The following is a 26,824-nucleotide window of genomic DNA, read 5'->3' as shown; positions in this document are numbered from 1 at the left end:
GGCCCAACCTCATAATGTACTCCACCTCTGACAAAAGAGCAAGAGCAAAGAGCCTTCTTGGCAACTGGCAGTGTAGAGGCCAGTCTAGACCAAGAGCAGCAGACCTTTCTGTATGATGTATTCCCTGAATATGATTATACATGAACGTGTATTAGAAATGTAACTGAATTCATTCATGAAACTGTCTTGAGAAACAGGGCAAACTGCTGTGTCTTGAAAGGGGCCTCTGTTTTGCAGACACACAAACTATATGACCTACTGATTAGAGGACTGGCGTCTGAACTGGATTAGGCTGAGCAGACAGTTAAGTTATGCATAGGCAATTCACACATGCAACAGCAATCGTTTTGACGCAAGGAAGACAGAAACTAGCGATGTCCCAGTGGAAAAGGACACTAAAACATCAAAAGGCGTTGGAGTTAAAAAAGCAAGATATACAAATGACCTCCTGAAAGTAGCTAATCACCAGAGTGAAAAAGACAAAAAAAATCAAAGCAAAATTGAACATTTTGCGCTCCACACAGAATGCCGAACAAGGTCCTGTCACTCTGCAAAGCAAAGCTGCAACTCCGGGACTCTGCCTAAAAACGGAAACAAGACGGGACTCTGCCTGGAACGGACCCAAGATAAGGAAGCATGCTGCAAGCGAGTAAACGACCACAAGCTACGAGACTGAGGCCCGGCTGCAGGACTGCCGTAAAACTTAGAGAGACTTATCAGACAAACCAGTCTGGGTCTGCTCTACACCTAAAACCACAGTATCCAAAAGAAACTGTGCTACCGGCTACCTGCATAGCTAAACATTCAACGAAGAGGGCAGAGTGGAAAGGCGCTGCTGTGGATGCTATACCGAGGACTGGAGACTTTGTTGCAGCTGTTTGTTGATTCTAACGCAGCTGTTTGTTGATTCTATCGAGAATTGAAACCTTGTTGCCAAATTCTGACTCAAAATGGGACTGAAGACTTTGTTGCAGAGAGGAGAGTTTTGTACTGGAAACAACAGATTGAGATTCCAAACCAGCGGACCAAAAGTCTAAGCTTCAAGGAACCGTTGAGTATAATTCCAGTTGCATTTTCCTTTCATGGAAAAATTAATTGTAACACATACACATAGAATTCAACTTAATTTTTTAGTTTGCACATCTTGCGCGTGAAATAACTTGATGAACTATGTAATCTACCTCATACTGTTATATGATAAAGTTCTTTAAAAGTAAACTTGCCATATACTTAATCTATATACCATTACTAAGCTTAATGTGATATATTCTTAAGATTGTCTGCATTATCTCAGATGTACTCTGTGCACTGGATGTGGGCGTGTGTGTGAGCGAGGGACTAGCTACATTACAGCCTGCTTGCTTGCTGCTAATGATAGGAGATAGGCGGTGTCATATTTCAATTGCCTGCTAGTCAAGCATGATTGCAGTGAGAGGAGTTTTGAATAGTGTTTTGTGCTTAGAGACCAAGATATTTACTTTGTGACTTTTCTGATTTGTTTATTAGTTGTGTACTACTACTGATTAACCATTCCTTGTGTTTGCACGTGAATGTTTGTTCATAGTAAATCCTCGACCTTTAGAACACCTCAATTAAATATTGTGAGTAAGAGAACTAATCAACTCAGTATTAAATTATCAAGGCATTATCAGGCAGTGAGCGAGCATGTTGATAAAGCACCAATTCCGACGGCTCTACTGCCGCTTGCCATGGGAGTTTGAGGAATTGGGCAGCCCTTCTAATGACCCCTTAGAAGGTCGATGAGGTTGGTTCTGAGGAACCTCCGTCCATCACTTCTTTCCCTGTAGAAAAACTCTCGGATTCCTGAATGGAATCCAAGGAGTCAGACGCAGCTACCAACAGCATCTGAGCAATCAAACTGGGGGGAGGCCAGCAGGAGAGCCATTTTAATTATTGGCCCCGACCCCACCGGCGGGGAAAGAGGGGCAATGAACTCACTCATCTGATTCTGGAGCACCGTGAGGGCCAACAGTTCTGTGTCTTCAACACGCTGCCCGCTTTTTCCCAGGAGGTGGGGTGGAAGAAGGGAGCTGAGTATCTCAGACGATGGTTGCAACATGAGAGGCCACTGAAGTGGCCGTGGCGGACATGCCTACGCTAGTGGCAGGCACTCTCGTAAGCAGCCGCAATCTCTGATAAAACGTCCGGGTCTGGAAGACCCCACATATCCGGCATGAGTCAGGATCTGTAAGGGCACGGGAGGCATGCTCAGCGCCCAAACAGTACATGTATTAGAATGTTTAAGCTTTCCTGAACTCAACTGCAATGGTTACAAACTAACTGAAAGGAGCAGGAGGGAGCCTTCCTGTACTCAATTTCAGTGATATTATCTATTATTATTATTATTATACCTTTCCTGAAATCAACCTCAACTGCCAGCTAACCGAGGAGGAGGACGCTTCCCTGTACTCCAGCTCAGTGATTAGTTATACTAATCAAGACGGAGCAGGTAGGTCTTCTGCAGTATCCTAACCCTCCCTGAACTCAGATCCGGCAACCAGAACTAATCAAGCAGGAGCTGTGAACCACAGCTAAAGCATGCAAGCACAGCTATAGCATGATACACACGCTACACTTAGAAGTGTAGCATCCACTCTACCTGAACTCAACCACCCTAATCAGAACTAATCTAGAGAGAGCAGGGAGAAACGGATGCTTACCTCGGAACACAGGCAAGATGGTGCCCGAGAACTGTAAACAGAAACTCGAACTGCCAAACACACAGCTCAGATATTGAGACGACCTCTGTAAAAAGCAAAGAGAGGAAAAGCTCCCCGAGGTGTCACTACTTTGATATTGAAAGCTCAGTGATTCAGCATGTGACCAGCGCATATCCCAACAGTGAGAGGGGAGGTAGCTACATCCACGAAATAGAATCATATATAGCAGAGCGCCATGGTTGTATTTAATATGCTAGTGGCATTCTGAAATGCTTTTTATCCATAGTCGCTTACAGCTGCTTTTGCCATCTGGCCTTGCATTGTTTACACTGGAGACCCTCGCCCCACATAAAAGAAAGCTGAACTGACAGGCGATAATGACAGAGGTTAACTTCATTAAGTCATTTACACAGGCGAGTCACTTCCCTGAAAATGAATAAAATGTCATACACCCTGAACATACCAGGTTTGAAAGATCATCAAAGAAGTACACATTCCAACCATCAACGACCTTCTCAGGTTTTCCTGGACCATCGTAAATCTTAAAAAAAGAAACACACACATATTTTATTTTTTTATTTACACACACACACACACTATATCTGCATCCTGAGCCATTCGATAAAAAGCATAATACCACAGTAGTCACGTCAAAAAGTGATAATTCCTCTAGAGGAAAATATACTTGAACTTCTGCCCATTCCACGCCAAGACCATCACTTTCAATTCAAACACAAAATAGCTCATTTTCAGTCACTCGACAACATCCACAGTACAGAAATGTTCATTAATGATCAACAAAATGAAAATGTTAAAAAAAAAAAAAAAAAAAAAAAAAAAAAAAAAAAAAAAAATGATGTAACTGGTCTTGTGTGCATTGCACTTAAGCAAAAAACAAACAAACAAACAATGTTCACATATAACATCAGTAGGGGGTTGGACAAAGTTAGGTGCTACATTGTTTTCATTTAGGTTCCTAAAATCTTGTTTTCAGCCTTGGAGGTAAAATAGTAGAAATGGATGACAAAAAAAGCAAAGTATATTTCAGCTGATGATCGTTTCAAGATATTTCCCAAAGAAACTGTACATGCAGATTAAGGTAACTGTTTTGCATATCTTAATGTGTCTTTGGAGAAAATACGATAGATCGTTATTTAGCTTCAGAATCGCACATTAAACAAAAGCTGCTACAGAGGCTGTTGAACAGAACGTAAAATAAACAGCTTTAAGAAACTAAACTGGAAAATCAGACCAGACAAAAAGTATTCCTGTCTGCAAGTTAAATCAGTCCTAAAACAGATCTTTCACAGCCACCTCGCTTCAACCTGCTGCTTACTTTTTAGCAGTTGGAATTTTAGACCCGAATAGCCACGTTTTCTTTGTTTTGCCGTGGTACTAATAAAATAAATTATTGGTCGGGACAAATAACATGTCAACGAATTTGCTGCATACATTGCCTTTATTAAAGTATGCCAGATGCCCTTGGGTAACCGAGTTTTAGGACTGTTTCGAATCGAGTTCCACATCTGTATAACTTGGCAAAGCTTTGCCTTAACACCAATTCAGTGGATGCAGATGTGCAGTCTCACTGTATGGGCAAGTCAACTGCAGGGGGGGATGTTGCTTGCTTGCCTTTAACAAATGACAGCACTCTGTTTTAGTAAGGAAGCAAAATAGGCTTTATAGTGTTCTGAAATACTGTCTACTTAGGTTTATTTAATGTTTAAAAAGGTCAGCGAAATCCTAATTTATTCTGCAACCTACCCATGAAAAATACAGAAATTTACTGCGATTTAAGTAGACCCCTACATATAAATGGGCGGTGTGTGTTGTATAGTTTTGCAATCCGTCGACCGAAAATCGGTGATTTTGTTAGTATTTATATATATATAATATTATATATATATATATATATATATATATATATATATATATATATATATATATATATATATATAACACACACACACACACACACAGTAGATGTCAGTTATTAGCAACCCTGATAGACAACTTTCAGCATTTTCAACATTTTCACAGGAACCAATCCAATAGCAACTGTCTGCTGCTTAATGACAACTTCTTTAACAATTTCTATGGCTATGACACACACACGAATACATCGTGCGCACGCATTGCAGCGTCTATTTATGTATCAGTTTCCATAATGCAGCTGCGAGTCTGACTGTCGTCTGTCATCGTAGCTTCAAAACATGTAGACCTTTCTATAGCCAATAAAGTTCGGATTCTAGAGGCACTACGTGAACCCGGTGCTAAACAAGTACAGGCAGCAGAAAAGTTTGGCATTTCAAAATCTGTTGTATCCAGCATTTTGAAATTGGCTACGAAGCTGCAAACTGAGAGTGATTTACAGCTGGAGGTGGCGAATCGTAAAAAAACTAGCATTGGACAACTATACTTTTAAAACGATGCTTTACTGTTTTTAAGGATATTGACAGTATGTTGTTGTAATACTGTGTGTACAGTACAGTGTACACCTTTTTGTTTTACAATCCGTGTAGTATTAGTAAACAGTTGGTGTTCTGACATTTGGTGTTTTTCGTGTTTATTTTGTAAAACTAATGAACCAAGACATGTAGAAACAGCGCACTGAAATACAACTAGTTTACGCTTTTACGCGTTTATCGCTTTTTCCATATAAATACAATTGAAAATGTGGCTTTTCACTTAATAACAACATTCGGTTAATAACAACCCTTTGATGGTTACCGAGAGGTTGCTAACATCATCATCTATTGTGTGTGTGTGTGTCAACTTAAAAAAAATAAATTAAAAAAAGCAACAAAAAAAAATAGACTGATGTATTTAACCAAACATAACCACAATCATTATAGGATGCCAAAATATAATCCCTTGCGAGTGACCAATGTTAAATTGTTTACCATAGTTAAACGGTTGACAAATCTAGATTGTGGATAAAGAAATACCTCTTGAAGCACTGGGATGACTGGCTGTTTTCTTTGTTGCAGAAAGTAGAGCACCATTAGAGTGTAAGCATAAGAGGACAAACTGCCCCTCGAAGCATCTCCAATATCACACACCTGTAAAACCAAAACAAGTAAGACAATATATATATATATATATATATATATATATATATATATATATATATATATATATAATATATATATATATATATATTATACACACACACACACACACACAAAATTACAACTGCCAAGTATACCTGAAGTAGTTATTTAAAAGTTATAGAAACTATTTCCAGAAAGTTTCCTCCTGTTTAACGGGACGTGTTTGCAGATGACACTGTTGCACTGGAACAGGTAGTCTGGGAATAAAAATACTTCTTAGTCCACAACTCTTACCTTTGAAAAAACCTTCATGGTGTAGCACAGGTATTTCACTCTTGGGTCAATACTGGCATAAGCAGCAAGCAGTCTTGTGTTATGGAGAGCCTGTATTTGAGCAAAATATAAAAGGAATTTCTCAGCTTCATTTCAATCATGCATTTAAAATAGATGAAATAATCTGCTTTTGATGCTAGGACCCCTTTTCTGAAAAATGTATACAATACAAAGTTTAAAAAAAAAAAAAAAAGTATACAAAGTACACAGTAAAAATATTTAATAATAAAAAAGCTCTTACCAGAGTATTGTACAAACTAATGTCTCCCTCCAAACCAGTCCTCACATGGAAAAATTTTACAATGGGCACTTTAGCTGTTGTAATAGGCAGAATGTTCCGTAGACCTAGAAGATACATACAAAAATAATGGTTACCTTTAACACGGACGTTTAAACAGTTCAAAATAGATTTCCTAACCATATATTCACATTTAAAACTCCATACCTGGATGCTTTCTGAGCACTCTGGCCAAATTCTCAATAATCCTTATGCAGTCCAGTCCCTATAACAAAGATTTTGAAATAAACAAATCATACAAGCTGGTCTACTAACTTCACTTCCTAAACACATTTATTTTAAAAAGAAAACTCATAACTGAATGTAGGACTATTGCAGAGTATATACAAAGGCAGCAGTGCTTTCCGTGCGATGCAGCACCCCAATCGCTTTACAAAATACTACATTTGCATTCACAAGGACTTCCAATTAAGCATCAAAAAATAAAAGACTATTATAATTAGAAAAACTATAGATTTGACAGCTTCATCCCATTTGATAACCTAAAACAAGCGTTTCTAGTATTGTGTACAGGGGTCGGTCAAATGGCTTCCTTTTTTTGCACAACTGTGTAAAGTCATCATACAAGACTACAGAGGTCAGACACGTATACCGTATATTAAAAAAAAACGTAGCAGCTTATCTGGATCACCAACATTACCTCTGCGGTCTCCCTTCCTTCAAACGTCATGCAAACGTCAAGATCACTCTGTTTGAACCCAAATCCATTTTTGGAAGAACCAAAGAGGCTCAGTTTAGCTCCTTTAACAAAAAACAGGATGTCAGCATAAGTTTATAAGAGTTCTACAATAACTCTCCAGCAGAGCATGTGAGCAGAGTGGTCTAAAATCACTGCTCAATCATATGTGAATCCGCTCAGCTCCACAGCATTTAATTCCACAGTTCGCTCCACTACTTCTAATTACCCAGTCCACTACGCTACGATGCTTTTTATTCTGTCTCAAAGGCTAATTAAATGGCTTGGATGGCCTTTCAGAAATGATCCCTCACTCTCAATTGATTGTGGAGTATCTCGCACTTTTCTTTCTTCCTCTCCTGTGTTTTTTTTTTTTTTTTACCTGGAAAATAATGTAACATTTAACACACAGTGAACTGAGGGGGGGGGGGGGGGGGGGGGTCATTGTCAGTAAGCCCTTTATTGATTAGTGAAATGTATTATGTAAAAGTAATACAGTAATTAAAGACAAGATTGGGAGATGCCAAATAAAATACATTTAACTCCCCGCTCCGCCCACATGCTTTGCTCCCAACCACCATCTTCATTATGCAGCGATACAAGTTAAATTATAATATATAATATCTTTATTTTTATATAGAGCCTTTCTTAGTGGACCACCATCACAAAGCACTTTACAGAGGTAGGCTGTAAACTGTGCATTATATGCAGAATCACTTACAATAGGACATTGATTTAAAATCTCATCTGCAGGATGGAGCACAAGGAGATTAAGTGACTTGCTCAGGGTCACACAGTGAGTCAGTCAGTGCCAGAGGTGGGATATGAACCGGTTACCTTGTGGTTAGAAGCCTTGAACTTTAACCACTGGACCACACTGCTTAGACCCTTAATCTATATAATAAGTATATAAATGTGTAGGTATATATATTCATATATATATATATATATATATATATATATATATATATATAATATATATATATATATATATATATATATATATATATATATATATATATATATATATATATATATATATATGTGTGTGTGTGTGTGTGTAAAATGATTACCATCAAATTCTTGTTTGACAAACTGTTCCAAGTTCTGTAGTATGTATTCACGAACCCGTTCCTCAGTCTGGTCTGGAGAAAAGTCCTCTGCAGGAATGAAAAACACAGATGTTAACAACAAAATGTGCTCCAATAGAGATGTTTTAAAACAGAAAGGTTCAGAGATGTTGTAAGACAACCAAACAGATGATGGCTTTTTTTTTTTTTTTTTTTTAAACATACTCGCAGCTCAATTATTTGATACTTTTAATTCAAGCATGCCTGTGCAATCTAACAGCTCAAATAAAATAATTTCTTCTCAATCACAAGGTTCACTTATTACTGCTTGCTTAGACAGGAATACACCAATTGAAATCTTGTTCCCACCATCTCAAATTTACTTCTACTTACTGTAACACTGGTTACAAACTTGATCCAAGATTTTCAGAAACATTGGTGTCATTGGAGGTAAAGGCTCAAGTTCAACCTTCTTAAAGTCTTCAGGACAATCACGCTTTAGATGTCCCTCTCGTCTACACAAACTGCATGCAATTGTAGGGAGCTGCAAAAATAAGAAAGATTTTTTTCTGTTTCTTTTAATTTATGCAATAAAAGCTCAAATCATATTTCATGCATATATATTGACATTTGTACTCTGTTCTTTAACATCCAGAATTAAGATGTCATTTTTTACAGAACACTAATGTGATAACATTCATTCAAGAAATCCCAAAGTTAATCTATAAAATATATAAAAGGAAGACAAACACCATACACCACTCCTGCCAAAGTTATAAAGTAAATTTGCAGTACAGAAGATACCTTTATTAAAAAAAGGCTAAGCAAAGTTTTACACATACTTGTATTTTAGAGATCAATATGATCTTGTTTCTTAAAATGCTATTCATTTTGGAAAAAACACAGAGATCTTCATTGGAAATAATGCATTTGAAATCAGTTGTGCCAATTGCATGTTTATATCTTTTCATAAATTAGGACAACAAAGCTTTTTCGAATCTCGCCAATCAGACTTTCTCTTTGTAATAAATATAAAATGTAGGGAATGGAGGTACTTTTTATTGAGGAAACACTACCAAATATTCTTAATGGAACGTATTAATATACTGTGCAGCATACAGATACAAATGAGAAATTACACAACATTTAAAATAATACATAGGCCTATTAATGTGTGCTTTCAAGTTGAAGTGGGCTGAGTAGGTCATCCTTACCTTGCCTCTGGTGAATGTAAGTTTACTGAACTCATAGACCAAATCATTATCATGCCGTGAATCTTCTGCAAAATCTGGATCATTCTTCACCTTTCCATCCAGATCCCTTTTGTTAGAAGTTCCAACTCGACCAGGCGTCTCATTCTCTTTTTTGTGCCCCCAATGGTCATTGCGAGTAACAGCTTCATGTGTGAAGTGCTCATCCTCTTCAGATAAGATGTCCTCTCCAGATGCTGTGAAGATGTTATCCAGTTCATCCTCCATAGTCACACTGTCCAGGTGATTTCTATGGTATTCATCCTCTTCATCGTCATCCTCTTCAGAGTTAATACTGCCCAACAGGTGCCTTTGTTTGGATGCCAGAAATGTGTTTAGGGATTCATCCAATTCATCATTGCTCCCTGGGTCTTCATCCTCCTTATCTAGTCTGCCTGTGTCATCTAAACCAAAGTCATCGCTGTCTACCAATCCTGGATTTAAACAGCCTTCTGAATCTGAAGGGCTTTCTGTCTCATTTTCTAATTCCGTGGAGAAGCAGGTCAAGTTAATAGGGTCTCTGTTTTCACACTCCTCCCCCAATTGCTGGTTAGCATCCAATTTTCTGCATCTTTCAGCTTGTTCTTGTTCTTCATTTTCACTTTCTGCATCAGAATTGGGTTTGTAGCAATCAGGATCCTCAAATACAATCTCCTCAATCACACAATCCAAATCATCCATGCCTTTCTCAGATGCCACCTCCTCCCCAGCAAAACTGTCATTTCCATGTTGTATTCTTGGATAATCAACACCCTGAATATTGTTTGGAACATGATTTTTAATTTTTCCATTCAGGTCAGTCCTTGTCTGACTGATGTTAACACTGAGGTCATGCAATTCCGATTGGATTAAATGCAGTTCATTTGGACTTGGTGGAATTTTTCCTGTCTCACTTGGATCTTTGCGCTGGAGCTCTACATTTTCAATCACTTCTAAATCCTTGTGATTTTGCTTATTGGGCTTTACTTGCTTTTTCGGAGGCAAAGCAAAATACTTATAGGTTGTTTTTAAGCAGTGTAGAATATATTCATACATCAATTGACTGTTTAGCGTCCTTGCCACATTTCTCTTCGAGGAGTAAGGATCTTAAAAGAAAAAAAACAATGAAAAGTAAAATGTAAATATATATTTAATCTAAAACCATCAGCAAATGTATTTTTTTTTTTTTTTTTTTTTTATTATGTGCAAACTTTACTACTGACCATCCAGCAACAATAACTAATAACTAAGTATTATTACGGGTGATGCTATTACCTTCTATGGCAATTCTCTTTTTAGGCCAGTCCTTTAATTCACGACTAATGATGTCCTTAATGCGAATACTGATGACATAATCGGGCATATTAAACTCCAGCGAGTAGAACCGAAACAATTCCACCCACAACTGTCCTAAAGCCACTTCACATTGATGATCTGGATCGAAAGTCAGGGGGGCCTGTTCAGAAATAATAAACAGAATAATAAATCAACATTGGTGTCATTTTAGTTATCAGTGTTTGATCATATATATATATATATATATATATATATATATATATATATATATATATATATATATATATATATATATATATATTAAATTTTGTACACACAGTGAATTCTAGATAAATAAACTCAGATTAGACAATCAAAATTTTGCAGTTGCTTATTGTAAATTATTTCTTATAATGTAAAACATTTGCACCACTATTTTACTGCTGTTTGGGGACTACAGATCCTATGATGCATTTCAAGTTGCCATAGTGCTCAGGCAAAAACATACACATACACTTGCAGACAAAAGGGGAGGTGTTGAAAGCAGTGGATAATGCACTACCGCCCAAGAAAAAGAAAGATTTATTGCTACAGATTTCAACATTCTGTGGGAGAAAATTGCAGTTGTAATTGAATGTACTGTGTAAAAACTATGAGACTTGAGATGCTGTGATTTTAATTAGGTTCGTCTTTCCCCTTCCTTCCCCCTGCTGTGCTGACCTTTACAGTCTGGTCTTAACAAAGCGTATTCGTATCTATTAATTAAGAATGTCTGTCTGAAAGACCAATATACAATTTTCTTCCTATAGGGTTAAGTGTGATACCTAGTGGATACAAAGCACATGACTTTCTCCCATGAAATGAATTGTTACCATGAAACACTGAACATTTAGTAAACAGAAATTACTAATTTCCTTATTCTAAAAATTAATTGAAAAACAAACCTTTACGAAGGTATAATATTAACTTGCTGAACAATCTCATGGTTTTAGATTTACTAAAACTGGAAACATAACAAATAAGTAAAACTTAACTGATAAATTGGTTTTAGAATAACTTGTAATAACAAATGCTGCAGGCAGAAGTTTAAGAGTTGTTTAAGCATGTTTTCCCAATAAAATTGAAATGTTTATTGTGTTTTAACGACGTTAAAGGTAAAAAACATAATTATTTAATTAGTTTACTTTAATTATTGTATAATGTGTTTAACATGCTTGAAACTGTAATTTAGATGAGAGAATTAAACAAATTTGTATTCTTCTATGATCAATGTAACTAAAGTCAGAATAAAATGAAGTTTAGTTTTATAAATGCTACTGTTTTTATTCATCTCTCCATGGAGGAGGAGACTCTACCTGTGTTACTGACATATTACTTTTGTATAAGGAAGCATCATTCAAATTCTGCAAGCCAATTAAAGAACTGAATTCGGTTAGGGATTAGCTTCTTGTGATTGGATCACCAAAGTAAACTCCTCTTTGGGAGCTACATTTAAAGCAAAACAAGCATGAACTCATTCTCTTCGACTCTTGCATGCTTGGATACAGACTCATCACATCATGAAGTAACCACAGATCCTTTTGCGTGTAATGTGGACCTATTCAAGAGTCGTTCGTATCTTCGTCCTGAAGAAGACTACATCTTGCAACTCTACATGTTACGAAGAAGACCACATCTCCAGAATAAGTATTACGTTCCAAAGACTTTAGGATTCAAGTAAAATAATATTTGTATAAGAAATATGTATATGCTAACCAGAAGTAAAAACATGTAATACATTTAACACTGCTAAGATTTAAAAAATACAAAACACAATTTACTTTGATGAACAATTAAAACAAGGTAAGACTTGAACTAAACTGATGACAACATGTGCATTTGAAAACAACTGCGAACCTTGGAACCATTAAACACTGAGTTTATCTACCAGTTTGAAGTAACTCTGGATTCAAACTTGATAATAAATGCAATTGAAACTGCTTCTGAACTGAACTTGTAAAACAAAAACGTAGTCTTCATTCCAACACAAGAGACACGGCTTAAACACTGTCACTGTAAGTAATGGGCACGAATCTTGCGTGCTTGTATACTTAAACATACGGAGGCCTGCGTGCTTATGAAAATATTTGTTTAATGTTTTATTCCTGCTTGTGTCTATACTTATAATTCTGGTACCATGACTTCTAACTTCTATATTCTACTTACTTTTGTTAGCCTTAATAAACAATTTTTATGTGCGAGTGTACATATTTTTATATTTTATATATATATATATATATATATATATATATATATATATATATATATATATATATATATATATATAATGTGACTGATTGACTTCTTGTCACAACTGTCTACTCTCACTAGCCCTCTCCTTGTAGGAAAATAAAGCACTCACACAATTGTGGCCTGTGTGTGTTTATTTACAAACAAAATAAACCAAAACAAAAAGCCTAACTCCGGAGCTCTAACTGAACTTTTCCCACTAACCTGACTAAAATCAGCTAGTCCGTTTACCAGTCTCCAATCAAACAACTCTCAGTTTTAATTTACCTATCTTTCTTTGTTCAAACACCGCACCCAAAACTTTCCAACACCCAACCAACAGAACACACAAACTGGCCTTTTTATTCACCACCATGATCAGTTGCAGCTGATTAGTATTTTCTCAATTATCATGCATTATTCCATAAACCAGTGTTCTTCATTGCAAATACACACACATATACATACACACACAAAAACAAACATATTTATATAAACTTAATGTCAGTTTAACCTTTATAACAGCCTCATATTTATTTTCTACTTTGTTCATAGTTCTTTCAATATTTGAAAAATCTAATGAAATTTTATATAAATATGACATTTGTGAAGGACTAAAACCCTTTTTCAAATTTTTTTACTTTTTTCAAATTTAAGTATTAATCACATAATGGAGGTGTCATCCTGTATATTAAATAATTAATACTAACTGATATGTTTGTATGCTACCAACATAGTGGGGGGGGGTCTAGGATAATATTATATCTTCATAAGTAAGCACTACAATTCCTGCGAACACTTTGTCAATCGTTCTAATAAAAATAAATTAATTTAAAAAAGGATAGAATAAAACAAGCTTATGAACAGCAAACTGTGGATGCAAGTCATCAATGTTTCATGAAACTTTTAAAGTGAAAAGGCACTCACCTTTCCATGGTTGACAAACTCTTTGCCAGTGTGAGTTGCCTTATCTAGAGACGGGTTGTATTCCCAGAGAACCTGGCTGTCTTCCACACCAATAAGCCTGAAATCCATCAGTTTGTTCAGTGAAAACCCTTCAATCTGCAATTATAAAAGTAACATATAAGAGGAAGTTAATTTGGAACATGGAAATCTTTACCCTGCAGTAAGAATAAAGTGCATTTAACAGCATTTTTCCAACAAGGACGATTCACATTACTTACCCACAGACCCAGGTACACTGGAAGCACAGGTTCCTTCCGCTGCTGGAGGAAGTAGATGACCATCAGGGCTATCACATAAGGAGGCAACCCCCCTTCTTCAGGGCGGTCAATGTGACAGACCTTTTAAATGTAAGATACACAATTCAGTACAGATGTTTACATGTAGAATTTGTTACTTCTAAAATCAGCAATTAAGGCTTTAAAGGAATAAATTGTAAACAAAAAATAATAATCCAGGTTTTATTAGTAAATTACTGTGATGACACACAATTTAGAAATTATTAAAAGTAAAATATAAATGATTGTAAATACATTATGTGTACTTTTTATAGAAAATTAGACAGTTTAAAAAGTAAACATTTTTATTTTCTTAATCTTACCAGCAAGAAAACATATTTTGTTAGTTCTTTTCTGTGAACACTACTTTGTTTTAAAAAACATTTAGCTTATGCAGTCTATATATTGTGAAATTTGACATCTGGATTAGTGCCTCAATCATTTGCAAGAAATAAACTACAAATGTAATGATATAAAAATGTGTTCTAGCTGATTCTATCATTTATTAGTCTTCCAAAACTACAATTTCAAATCATTATTTATACAACAAAAGCCGAAACACATGTGCTGTTTTTCTTAAATTTCAATAAGGTAGGAGGTTATTCCTTGAGATAGTAAACATAAAAAGCCTTATTACTTTAAACAAAATAGATAAACATTACCTTGGCCCAGTATCTGAAGGCAGTCACCAGGGGAGTAAGACGGGGTTCAAGTTCTGCTAGAGCAGCCATGTGATCGGTTGTGAGGTATGCATTATCATTGCCTGCACTCATTTTACAAAGAAGACCACTGTAGTGAAGACAAAAATACAATTTTACTGGCACACAATACAGCTAACATGCATAGATGTTGTCAAAGTGTTACAGAAAACAATGCAGTGTTTACAGAAAACCATTATTTTACCTGTGCTGTATCTTTTGTTGTCCATATTGCAGTGACTTTTTTTTTAACGCAATCCTGATTTTTCATAGTTGTTATTCACACATCATTGGTCACAAATACATCTCTACATTTTTACTTGGGATAAACTGAAATGTTTCAGAAATTATCTTTTCTCCAGTGAATGCTCCCAAGTAAAAGTTGAGACATGTACTCCCACCACACATCATGTGAATTAAATACACACACACAAAATCTGGATTATGTTTTAAAAATATTTCTGTGAAAACAGAAAGCACAAGATAAATAAGACAAAATAATGTATTTCTTGGAAACACTGCAGGGTGCTCTGTAACATGTAACACTAAGTGCACTGAACATTTAAGTTATTTAATTTACAGCATTAACCAAAGAAATATGTTGATACTTTCTATTTATTTTATACAAAAGCTCTACAGAGAACCAATGCTCCAGAAGGGCACTTACTAAACAGTACAAGCAAATAACTTAAGACACAAACCTTTGCTTCTCTCTGCAAACCACAACTGGAACTCTGGCATGAAAGTCTGCCTCAAGATCAATAAAGGATTCTGGGGAAAAACAAAAACAAACAAACAATGTTCTTTCAGTTTTGTAACTGCTGATTTTTAAAATGACTTGTGTATAACCTGTCAGGTTTCTCTGCATTTTGCAATGCTTCTCTACCAAAATGCAAACACTATTTACAGTAGGCTCCATCAAATTCTGCAAAGACATTTTTTTTTTATTATTTTATTTATTTCTATTATATACTTTTTTTTTTTTTTAAAAAACAGTGTACAACATGTTATAGTTATTTTTCCTCAACTAACACATTGACCCATGATGGCTAATTGGAACACTGCTGCAGCAGGGTGATCCTGGTTTCATACCCTGATGTATTTTTTTTTTTTTTTGGGGGGGGGGGGGGGGGGGGGCAACATTCTTTGCCTCCACTACTCACTGCAAAATAAATACATAAATGAATAACCTAAACACCTTGCCGTGAGATTTACAAAATATTTAACAGATACACGTATATAAGCTTTTCATTTCTATCATAAATGTATTTGTCAATCCACATTTTAATAAGTTTCACAAATCTATGGATTGTGCACGTCCATTAAACAGGGCTGCAATGAAGGGTACATTTTCACCTTCGAAGTTTCAGAACGCATTACCAAAGGCAGGTTCGAACCTTCGATGGTAATAATTTGCATAATCTGCTGCTACTACTACTACTACTACTAATAATAATAATAATAATAATAATAATAATAAATAATAATAATATGAATTTAGGATTGTAAATTGGCCCCAGAGATTGGATGTGCCTCCATGATGCATCAGCAAACGCTTGCACAGTTTGCATTCAACTTTTTTTTTTGGTCGTCAGGGCATTTAAAAAAAAAAAAAACAGCAGAGGGGTTTCAAGACATTTCTTTCAATACAGCTTACGCTATATAACGCTTTGCAGTCGAAATGGTAAATAAAAAAATTTCACTCTAACACAGTTCAGTTAACACGAGTTGGAGCAATACACTGTTTTGTACACTAGGTACTCAGTACGTATTTTACTGAAGCACTACAACCACTATAGGTGCCCCCAAGTGCTTTGGCATAATAATATACCCTGCTCCATACATAGCAGCGGCACCATATAGTTGCTATGTTTAACGATTTGGTAGTGGATTTTAATACAACAACTTTTATTTAAGCAATATGCATTACACCAATCAAAAGATGGAATTTTGCACGCGAGTGACATTTAATGTTTGATTTAGTATTCACATATTGTCAAACGATTTCTGTCTTTTTTTCTTAAATACAGTGCGTGAATGTTGTCTTTGAATTCCTGGAACCTTCGAACCTTCTAATAGAGCCCTGGCAAAAAATAACTAATATCGCTTCTGTTCAAATCAAATAGTGTTTAAATCTAAAGAAATATGTAAATATGGTAAATGGCAAACTAAGTTAACTGCAACACTAAAAATAGAAATGCTTCCTAACAGTAAACTTTTTTTTTTTTTTTTTTTGAACATCAACAATGAAATACACGCTTGACCACGAACTGTTATAAATCACACAACAATGATTTTCTAATCCGCCAATACTTTAGCAACTATGGTGTTTTTTTGGGTTTTTTTTTTTTTTTTTTTTAACTTTACTAGATTGTTGCATTTAAAATGTCAGGTTCATACATTAAGAAAGCAGTATTACTTATTTGCTAATTTAAATAACACCTTAATTTTAAAAGATTAGTCTGTGCCTTGTTACAGTCTCTAAGGGCAGCAATTTCTGGGTTTCTTTTTAACCAATAACAGCTTCTTCCAGCTAGTCAATCAGAAGTGATAGGGTTGGGACGTAAACACTTCCACAATTCAGTTTTCAGAAACTTGTGTGGCTCTCTATAAATATACTGGAGTATCTTTCTAGCAACAGATCGAACATAGATAAAAATAAATAAATAAATTAAAAACTTGTCTGACGGGCAAAGTATAATGGCAAAACTTGTTGTCCCTCACACAAATCTTGCTGTCTCAGGCATCGGGCGATGCGAATTGCACACCCCTGCTAAGTTTGTATGCACCGTTAAAGACTGGCTGCCAAAATATTTACTTAAAAGCTACACAAACACTTAATACAAAAATGCTTCCCGGTCATGCAAAAGTGAGTCAATGCAAAAAACCCTGCTGTCGGGAGCTGCAGGTAAGAGGCCGTGCAATTTGTGTTCTGCCTTAGAACGACAATTCCTGTGCTGTAATCACGTTACGGGAGTCTTGACCACACCAGCCTGTTCCGTGGTATTGCCTTGTAACAAGGGAGAACTGTGTTCTCAGACTACAAATCACAACTTGATTCTTCACTGCTCCACAATGTGTGTGAAAATAATCTTTACCCAAAACCAAAAAAGATTCATTCATGGAACAAAACAATTTAAAAAATCAACTTACTGCTGTTGTGAAGACTTTCTTGAACAAGCAAAAGTACATCTGGCTGCTGCATCTGAAAGTAAAAAAAAGTATAAAAGATCAAATATACATTTAAAAGTCAGCAGCATATACGTATCCAGAGATGCCAACTTATGAAAGTAGAAAATAGTAGCAGATGCTAGCCCTAGAAATTAAAAGGTTCTTAGGTCGGCCAGGGTGTCCTTGGCTCAACGCGCACCAGCAACCCCTGTAGTCTGGCCAGGTGCCTGAGGGCTTGCCTGTAAGCTGCCCAGAGCTGCTTTGTCCTCCAACGCTGTAGGTGGCTGCATGGACTGACAGCACACACTTTCCTCTGCTTTTTACAGCTGTTAAAAATAAATAAATAAATTCTAAGAGAAGGGAGAACGTGATCCTCCAATGAGACCAGCTCCACTCTGCCCTGCTGTTGACTCGCTGTGTACAGCCTAGTGCCCCTACAGGTTGTTAATTATTATTGTTTTAATTACTGCTTAAAGTAAAAAAAAAAATCCTTACACTCCTGCTTTCTGTTGAGTGTCTGAGGTGCTCCACTCCACTGCAAGCTTCGCACTGCACTGTTTGTGTGACTGCACTGTAACTGCCTGTAGGCTACGCTCCACACCGTTGCAAGATACGCGCTGTTCCTCGTTGTGTGACTGCAACAGCCCAGACAAAGACACACAGTTCAGTACCTTGGTGCTTTGCCCTTGGCGTTTGGTTTCCCAGTGTCTAGGCCTTGACGCCCTCGTGTACTCGTGCACTAAAGCTTTGACGCCTTGTGATCAAGTGCTCCCCAACATCGGTGGTATCATGCCTCTGTGCTCCATAGCATCGGTGCCTCAGCATCCTCGATCCCTCAAGGACTACGCCTCAGCGCTTCAACTCCTCAAAGCTCTTTGGAGCCTGTGCAGCGGTGCCTTCTGTGCCATGCTGCCCCAGAGCTTCGACACCATCGGTGCCTCGAGGCCTCAGTGCTCATAGCCTTAACGCTTGGCTCCATCGATGCTCCATTGCTCTGACGCCTCAGCACTTCTGCGTTTACTCGGCCTCAATGTCAGGCTTTCACCCGTGCATATCCAGCAGGTAGAATCTGCTCCTGCAGGACAAACACACTTTGTGTGTCAAGTGCCTGGGCCTACAGCACGCCTCTGCTGCTTTGGTAGAGAAGACATTCTTGCACTATTTGTGCCAGATCCAAGGAAAAGACCTTGTTGAATAGAATGGCGCAGTTCATAGGGGAGACCTTTGCGGCCATCCTGGGAGAGTGGTCTCCCCTTCCGCCTGCCCTCAAGCCCAGCGCAAAGTATATCTTGCACACAGGCTCCAGCCTGTTCATTCCGCAACTGCTCTAGATCTCTCGAGAGGGGTAGGAAGCGAGCAAGAAATGCGGACCAGGCAAGGGATATTGCTGAGTTAAAGGGTCAGATGGCCCAAATACTCAAGCATTTGACCAGGTAACAGGATCCCCACCCTACAACTTCCCCAGCTCCACCACTCGTGCCTACCACAGAGCAGACTCCAGCTTCACTGTTGGTCGCTCCAGAAGTTTCAGAGCAGGTCGTGGTGATGAGAGAAGAGGAAAAGGACGCGCTTTCTACAGCGGCTTCCTGAGATGAGTCCTTCTTACGGGGAGAGACTCAAGATCCAGACCTGACCCAATAAACGGTCCCCAGCTCTGAGCTTGCCTCAGAACATAAGGTTCCAGCCCTCTCGAGCTCGGTTCGGCACTTACAGAATGAGCCGTTATCTTACTCCAGGTTCCCTGGAAGGCAGTCTCTGAACAGTGCAGGTCTGTATTGAGACCAGCACAGATTTCAACCCCCCTAGCCTTTTCCGGTGTTCCCGGACTTTCTGGAGGAGGCCAAATCCTCCTGGCAACACCTGGCCTCAGCGCTCAGTGTATACAAGTGTGGCCGCATTTGCCTCCATGAAAGATGCAGAGGCAGTAGGGCTAGCACAGTTCCCTCCGGAGGATTCCACCATAGAGGCCCTAGTGAGAGCCCTCCCAGTAAGAGGCCTGTCCAAGGATCCTGTATGCCCTAATGGCCAATGCAGGGTCATGGAAGCCCACCTGAAAAAGGCTTATGCAGCTGAAGTGCAGGTGACGTGCCTTGCCAACACAAGAGGCCTCTTGACTGCCTACCTGGAAGACATGCCGCGCTGTGTAACCCTCCCTGAGCCACTAGTTTCAAAGCTACACACGGTCTCTGGCACTTTGTTACAGATTTCGGGTTTCCAAGGACAAGCCCTGGGCAGAAGCCTGGCAGACTTAATGGTGGCTGTCTCAGTCGAGGTTCCCACATGCGGATAAGTCTGCCTTACTGGATATGCCTATATCCCCTGGCCATACTTTTGGATCAGCAGTATAGAAGATCCTCCAACACTCAGAGAACGAGATGTGTCCCGACAGGTGGCTGCAATGCTCCCCTCCCATGCCCAGTCACAGGGAAGGGGGAGGCGATGGCGTCCGGCAGTTACTACAGTAACCCGAATTATCCCAATTCCTATAGCACCACGAGGAGACCTGAGGAACAGCCTCCAGGACAGCTTATTCAATGGGCCATCAGCAAGGATGGGGAAACACCAGACGTGGGGCCCCAGCGCATCAGTGCCCAAGGAGACAATTCCAACAGAATCGCCCCAGGCGGAAGAGGTGAACTGGGCAGAGGACCTTCTCTCCAGGGATGGTCCTCACCTGTCAGAACGCCAACTGCACCCTCAGGAGGTGCAGCACATTTGGGAACACTTCGGGGAAGCTCAAGTCGATCTCTTTGACACAGCAAAGACAACCCATTGCCCCTTGTGGTTCTCCCGCTGCAGCTAGAGGTCCACTAGGCGTCGACTCCCTAGCCCACGGAACGACCAAATCGTTTTTGTATGCTTTTCCACCTATACCACTGCTCCCTGCTTTCCTCAAGACGGTCAGGAGAGACAAGGCGACAGTTCTCCTGGTGGTCCCCAGATGGTCCAGGAGAGTCTGGTTTTCGAGCCTCTGCCAGCTGCTGCAGCTCCAGCCCTGGGAGATTCCGCTACACATGGATCTCCTCAGTCAGACGAAAGGCACCCAGAGCAGGGCAGACTCCAATTGTGGGTCTGGCCCCTAAACAGGACCATTTGTCCACCTTAGGGCTCTCAGACCCAGCAGTCAGTACACTGCAGAACATGAGGGCTTCTTCCACAATAGCATTGTATGCCTACAAGTGGAAATATTTTCAAAATTGGTGCATGGCCAGAGGCCATGATCCCATTTATTGCCCTACTGCAATTATTTTACAGTTTCTGCAAGAGGGAGGTAAACCATCCTCTACATTGAAAGTGTACCTTGCAGCCATATCTGCATGTCATGTCCCCACTGACTCAGTATCCCCGGGCGGTCATATACTGGCAACCCGTTTTCTAAACAGGTGTGCGTCCTCTAGAAAGAACATCCTCCCCAAATGGAGTCTAGAAGTGGTACTGCAGGCTCTCACTAAAGGCCCCGTTTGAGCCCATAGATACCATAAAATTGAAATCTCTCTGTGAAGACAGCCTTTCTATTAGCTATCACCTCTGCTAAGTGGGTCAGTGAGCTACAGGCTTTGTCCGTGCACAGTTCCTGTATGCGTATTTGGGACAATGGAAACAGGGTATTGTAGCGCACAAGCCCTGCTTCCCTCCCTCAGGCGATTACAGCTTTTCACTTGAATCAGTCAGTGGAATTTGAGGCGTTCCGACCCCCTACCCTTGTGGAAGAGATGGATAGGAGACTGAATTCCCCCTGCCTGGTTCAGGCATTGAGAGGTTATGTGGATTGAATGAGATCGCTGCATCAGTCTGACCTGCTCTTTGTCCGTCATGGTGAAAGGACCTGAGGTCAAGCCCTCTCTAAGCACCGACCGTCTATAGGATTGTGGACATGGTTTAGACTGCGTATACTAACACCGGCCTGCCCCCACCTGGGAGGGTGGCCGCACACTCCATCAGAGAGAGATATTTGTACTGCAGCTAGCTGGGCTACTCCGCATAAATTTACCAGGTTCTACCGACTTAATGTCGTAGATACCTCTATGCCTTCAATAGGCACTAGGGTCCTTGAGATTGCATGCTCACACCACCAACAATAGATGGCGGTAGCAAGATGTCCCTCATATGTTGTCCGCTCATTCTCCCTCGCGATGGCTTTGGTAGTTTCCCAAAAGTATTGTTTTGACGGTCATCTTCAAATTGAAAGGGAACGATAGGTTACGGATGTAACTCTGGTTCCCATAAAGAGAAGATGACCACCAACTTTGTGACGTCGCATCACTCGCATTCGTGGGTTCAATGCAAAAGAGACTGAAGTCTCCGTGCAATTACTATTTATTACCTCTGGAGTAGGGACCGAGGACATCACTCCACAGAGGGGCCTATCGACAGCTTTGATATAAAATGCTTAGTAAATACCTGTCAAGCAGGCATATCCCAAAAGTATTGTTTTGACGGTCATCTTCATCTTACACGTTATTTTACGTTTTGGTGTTTTTGTTTACATATTATTCTCATGCAACATGTTGTACATGTTTGATGCCTTTCTGGAATGCTGACCATCCAGTACATTTTTTTGTGCAGAAAATGATTAAGGCAAGAGTTGGGAATTGTATTTCATTTAATTGACATTTTCGTATTGAGCACGGTACTCACACTGTACTACACAGTTGTCTTCAAACAGTAGAACGGCCTCAAAAACACTGCTTTCTCAGCTATGCCGAGATACTTCACTTGATTTGGGTGGAAGACCCACCAGGAATTGAAAAATGCGGCTACAAGTTGACAAAAATCAGAGCTCCACCTGCATGTATGTTTAAATCAATTTACATTGCTGAAAAAAATCTAAAGTCTAATTACATTGCAAAGTAAATGAGCTAGTTCAACATCATTAGCTAAACCGTGAAAGTGTCCCCCCCCCCCCCCCCCTTATGGTGGAATTGCAAGTTGTGTTGGTTAAGTTCAACGTTCTCTAATAAAATCACTGAATCAGTGTCCAGAGTGACTTAAATCACAGCTTTACTGACAAGCAGTATAATGACAGCAGGGCAAAATTTGAGCAGTGGTTTCTGAAGAACTCCTAAACTGGTTACAAAGCAACCAGGCTCAGAGCTTTCTGTATGTCAGTTAAAATGCCACAATAAACTAAGTGAAACATAGTATTATTTAAGAACCATTAATTTCTTTAAAAAAATTAAAATAGGAATACAGACACATGGTATTGAAATAATATTTCATAAACGTTCAGGGACTATCCATCATTTATTTAATAAAAATCGTAGTATTATACCCCTTCGCCATAGCAGAACCTCCAAAATAGTAGCTGCTATGGCCAAATCGTAGCAGTTGGCATCTCTGCATATCATATGTAATCTTAGTAACTAATCATAGACAAGTAAAAGTTTTACTTACATGAGGTGGAAACTGGATGTCAATATCAATGTCTGAATCTTTGAAACCAAACTTTGTGTAAGAGGAGCCATATAACCTTAGTGAACACTCTGTAAACACAAAGACGGCACATGTGGTTTCATGAAAAGTTGAACAGCAATTACACACACACACACACACACACACACACAGGGTTATTCCATTATTCGAGGTCTGACAACACTGCATCTTTTTTGTTATTTTGACCAGTTGTCATTTTCTGCAAATAAATGCTCTAAATGACAATATTTTTATTTGGAATTTGGGAGAAATGTTGTCAGTAGTTTATAGAATAAAACAAAAATGTTCATTTTACCCAAACACATACCTATAAATAATAAAACCAGAGAAACTGATAATTTTGCAGTGGTCTCTTAATTTTTTCCAGAGGACTATTTAGCGATAATATATATTCTAGATATATAATATATATATTATATATATATATATATATATACTATACTATGGCACTGTTTAGACTAATGTGTATGAGTACCGTGAAAAAGTATTTGCCCAATCTGATTTTTCACATTTTTGCATATTTGACACTGAATGTTATCTGATCTTTAACCAAAATCTAATATTAGATAACTGGGACACAGTGAACAAATACCACAAAATCTTGATATTTATTTCATTTATTTATTAAAAAAATTTATGCAACACCCAATGCCCATGTGTGAAAAAGTAAATCGCCCCCTTACACTCAATAACTGGTTATGCCACCTTTAGCAGCAATAACTGCAACCAAATGCTTCCTGTAGTTACTGATTAGTCTCTTACAGCACCCTGGAGGAATTTTGGCCCACTCCTTCATGCAGAACTGCTTCAACTCAGTGACATTTGTGGATTTTTGAGCATAAACTGCTCGTTTCAGGTCTTGCCACAACATCTCAATGGGGTTTAGGTCTGGACTTTGACTAGGCCATTCCAAAACTTTTAATTTCTTGTTCTTCACCCATTCTGATGTAGACTTGCTTGTGTGTTTCGGTTCACTGTCTTGCTGCATGACCCAGATGCGCTTCAGCTCACGGACGAGTTGCCTGACATTCTCCTGTAGAATTCTCTGATACAGAGCTGAATTCATGGTTCCTTCAATGATGGCAAGCTGTCTAGGTCCTGATGCAGCAAAGCATCCCGAAATCATGACACTACCACCACCATGCTTGACCATTGGTATAAAGTTCTTACTGTGGAATGCAGTGTTTGGTTTTCGCCAGACATAATGGGGCCCATGTTGGCCAAAAATCCCACTGTTTACTCATCTGTCCATAGAACAATTCCAGAACTCGAGGATCATCCAGGTGTTTTTAGGCAAACTTGAGACTAGCATTCATGTTCTTCTTAGTGAGCAGTGGTTTCCGCCTTGCTACTCTGCCATGAATTCCATTTTTGCCCAGTGTCTTTCTGACGGTGGAGTCATGAACACTGTCCGTAGCCGAGGCGAGAGAGGCCTACAGATCTCTGGATGCTGTTCTAGGGTTCTTTGTGACTTCCTAGATGATCCGACACCTTGCTCTTGGAGACATTTTGGCAGGACAGCCACCCCTGGGAAGATTCGCTATGTCCCAAACCTTCTCCATTTGGACAATATAGCTCTGACTGTAGTTTAGTGGGGCCCCAAAGCCTTAGAAATGGCTTTGTAACCCTTTCCAGACTGATAGGCATCAACAACTTTTTCTGGAGCTCTTCAAGAATTTCTTTTGATCGTGGCATGATGTGCCTCTAGAACCTGTGTGCTGTCAACTTCACTCTGATGGTACGGGCCAAAGTTAGTCAGATTTACATTGGGCAGGCCTGGCCCAAATCAGGCCTGATTGTTATTCAAACAGCTGACCTCAACTATCCCTTTAATTGGGTTGAGTTAATTGGGGAGGGGGGGATGCCAATAACTTTTTCTATTCTGAAGATTGCATGTTTGATTACCTGCACAGCAACCAAATGAAAGCACCACCAAACTTTGGTGTCATTTTTTTTTTTTCCTCTCAGACTCTCTCTACATACTACTACAACCCACAAAAAGTTCTGACCAAATTCAATATGAAAAATGTGCAAAAATGCAGAATATCAGACAGAGGGCAAATACTTTTTCACGGTACTGTGTGTGTATGTGTGTGTGTGTGTGTGTGTGTGTGTGTGTGTGTGTGTGTGTGTGTGTGTGTGTGTATAGTTTACCATACTGCATTTATTAACTAAATGATCATCCCATGTTGAGTAAGTACAACATGGCTGCAAATCACTGCAATCAACCAATAAACACCTTTAGTTCAGTTCTCCAAAGTAACTTCATGAGGATAAAAAAAAAATATACAAATAAATAATCTTACCAGGCAAGAGGCAGTTTATAACTTTTTCCAAAGCAGTCACAATATCTTTCCTCTTTATTACATCTTCATCACTTAAGCCGTGTTCTTCCACCACCTTCTCAATGGCAGCACCTATAGCTTTCACTTGAGACTGATTTGGTGGAAGCAACGCAGAGAGCAAGTCCTCTTCACGTTTCTCCTGAAAAGGTAACAAACGCAAAGTAAATAAGAAGTACAAGTTATGAATGCTGTTATTAAAATTAGTGTAATTTAGTGTTATTTTATGTTGAATTTAAATTTTACATCTTAATTTATTTATACTTATATATATATATATATATATATTACTTATATATATAATATATATAATAATATTATATATATATACATATATATATATATATATATATATATATTATGTGTATATATATATATATACACATATATATATGTATATATATATATATATTGTATATATATTTATATATATATACACATATACACACACACACACACAGACACACACACACATATTTTATATATATAGTACCAGTCAAATGTTTGAGTGCACTTGCTGGAAACTAGTTTTTTTTCAGAATTGACAATGTATTACGTTGTATACGTTTCTGTAAATACTTGAAAATGAAAACACGTTACAATATACATAAAAAACATAAGGAGTATCAAAGCAATGTTCAAGAAAATTGAAAATTGGTCTCAATCTTGGATTCCTCAAAATTGCCACTCTTTGCCTTAATAGCAGCCTCACAAACACGAGGCAATCCGTTAACAAGTTTCAGCAGGAAATCGTCCAGCTCTTCTGCAGCAATTCCCAGAGATGTAGGGCACTTTTGGGTAACTTTGCTTTGACTCTTCTGTCCAGTTCGTCCCATACAAGTTCTATGGGATTGAGGTCTGGAGACTGGGCAGGCCAGCTCATTAGATTGAGTTGTCCTTCACTTTCCTTCTTTGCCAGATAGTTCTTGCACAACTTTAAGGTATGTTTCGGGTCATTATCTTGCTGAAGAATGAAGGACTGCCCAACTAGCCGTAATCCTGATCGAATGGCATGCCTCTGAAGTAAGCTATGATAGCCATGCTGGTTGAGCTTGC

The 26,824-nt window shown here is 38.6% G+C and overlaps 1 protein-coding gene across 2 annotated transcripts in view; it reads right to left on the bottom strand.

Moving 5' to 3' along the window:
* Positions 1–26,824, bottom strand: part of LOC121318652 (terminal uridylyltransferase 7-like) — a 43,701-nt gene that overhangs the window by 11,612 nt on the left and 5,265 nt on the right. For both annotated transcript variants that reach the window (XM_041255561.1, XM_041255569.1), the window contains 17 exons: positions 25,733–25,910; positions 23,388–23,476; positions 17,976–18,027; positions 15,524–15,593; positions 14,787–14,913; positions 14,068–14,187; positions 13,811–13,945; positions 10,616–10,796; positions 9,326–10,446; positions 8,505–8,655; positions 8,115–8,201; positions 7,006–7,106; positions 6,513–6,570; positions 6,309–6,412; positions 6,029–6,118; positions 5,630–5,743; positions 3,145–3,222 (listed from right to left, as the gene is read on the bottom strand). In XM_041255561.1, coding sequence (XP_041111495.1) covers positions 3,145–3,222; positions 5,630–5,743; positions 6,029–6,118; positions 6,309–6,412; positions 6,513–6,570; positions 7,006–7,106; positions 8,115–8,201; positions 8,505–8,655; positions 9,326–10,446; positions 10,616–10,796; positions 13,811–13,945; positions 14,068–14,187; positions 14,787–14,913; positions 15,524–15,593; positions 17,976–18,027; positions 23,388–23,476; positions 25,733–25,910 — 2,856 coding nt within the window. The remainder of the gene's footprint in view (positions 1–3,144; positions 3,223–5,629; positions 5,744–6,028; positions 6,119–6,308; positions 6,413–6,512; positions 6,571–7,005; positions 7,107–8,114; positions 8,202–8,504; positions 8,656–9,325; positions 10,447–10,615; positions 10,797–13,810; positions 13,946–14,067; positions 14,188–14,786; positions 14,914–15,523; positions 15,594–17,975; positions 18,028–23,387; positions 23,477–25,732; positions 25,911–26,824) is intronic.

The sequence above is a fragment of the Polyodon spathula genome, chromosome 1 (assembly GCF_017654505.1).
Source record: "Polyodon spathula isolate WHYD16114869_AA chromosome 1, ASM1765450v1, whole genome shotgun sequence".
NCBI classification, from domain to species: domain Eukaryota; kingdom Metazoa; phylum Chordata; class Actinopteri; order Acipenseriformes; family Polyodontidae; genus Polyodon; species Polyodon spathula.
Note: the sequence above shows the minus strand (reverse complement) of the source record. Positions and strands in the feature narration are given on the sequence as shown.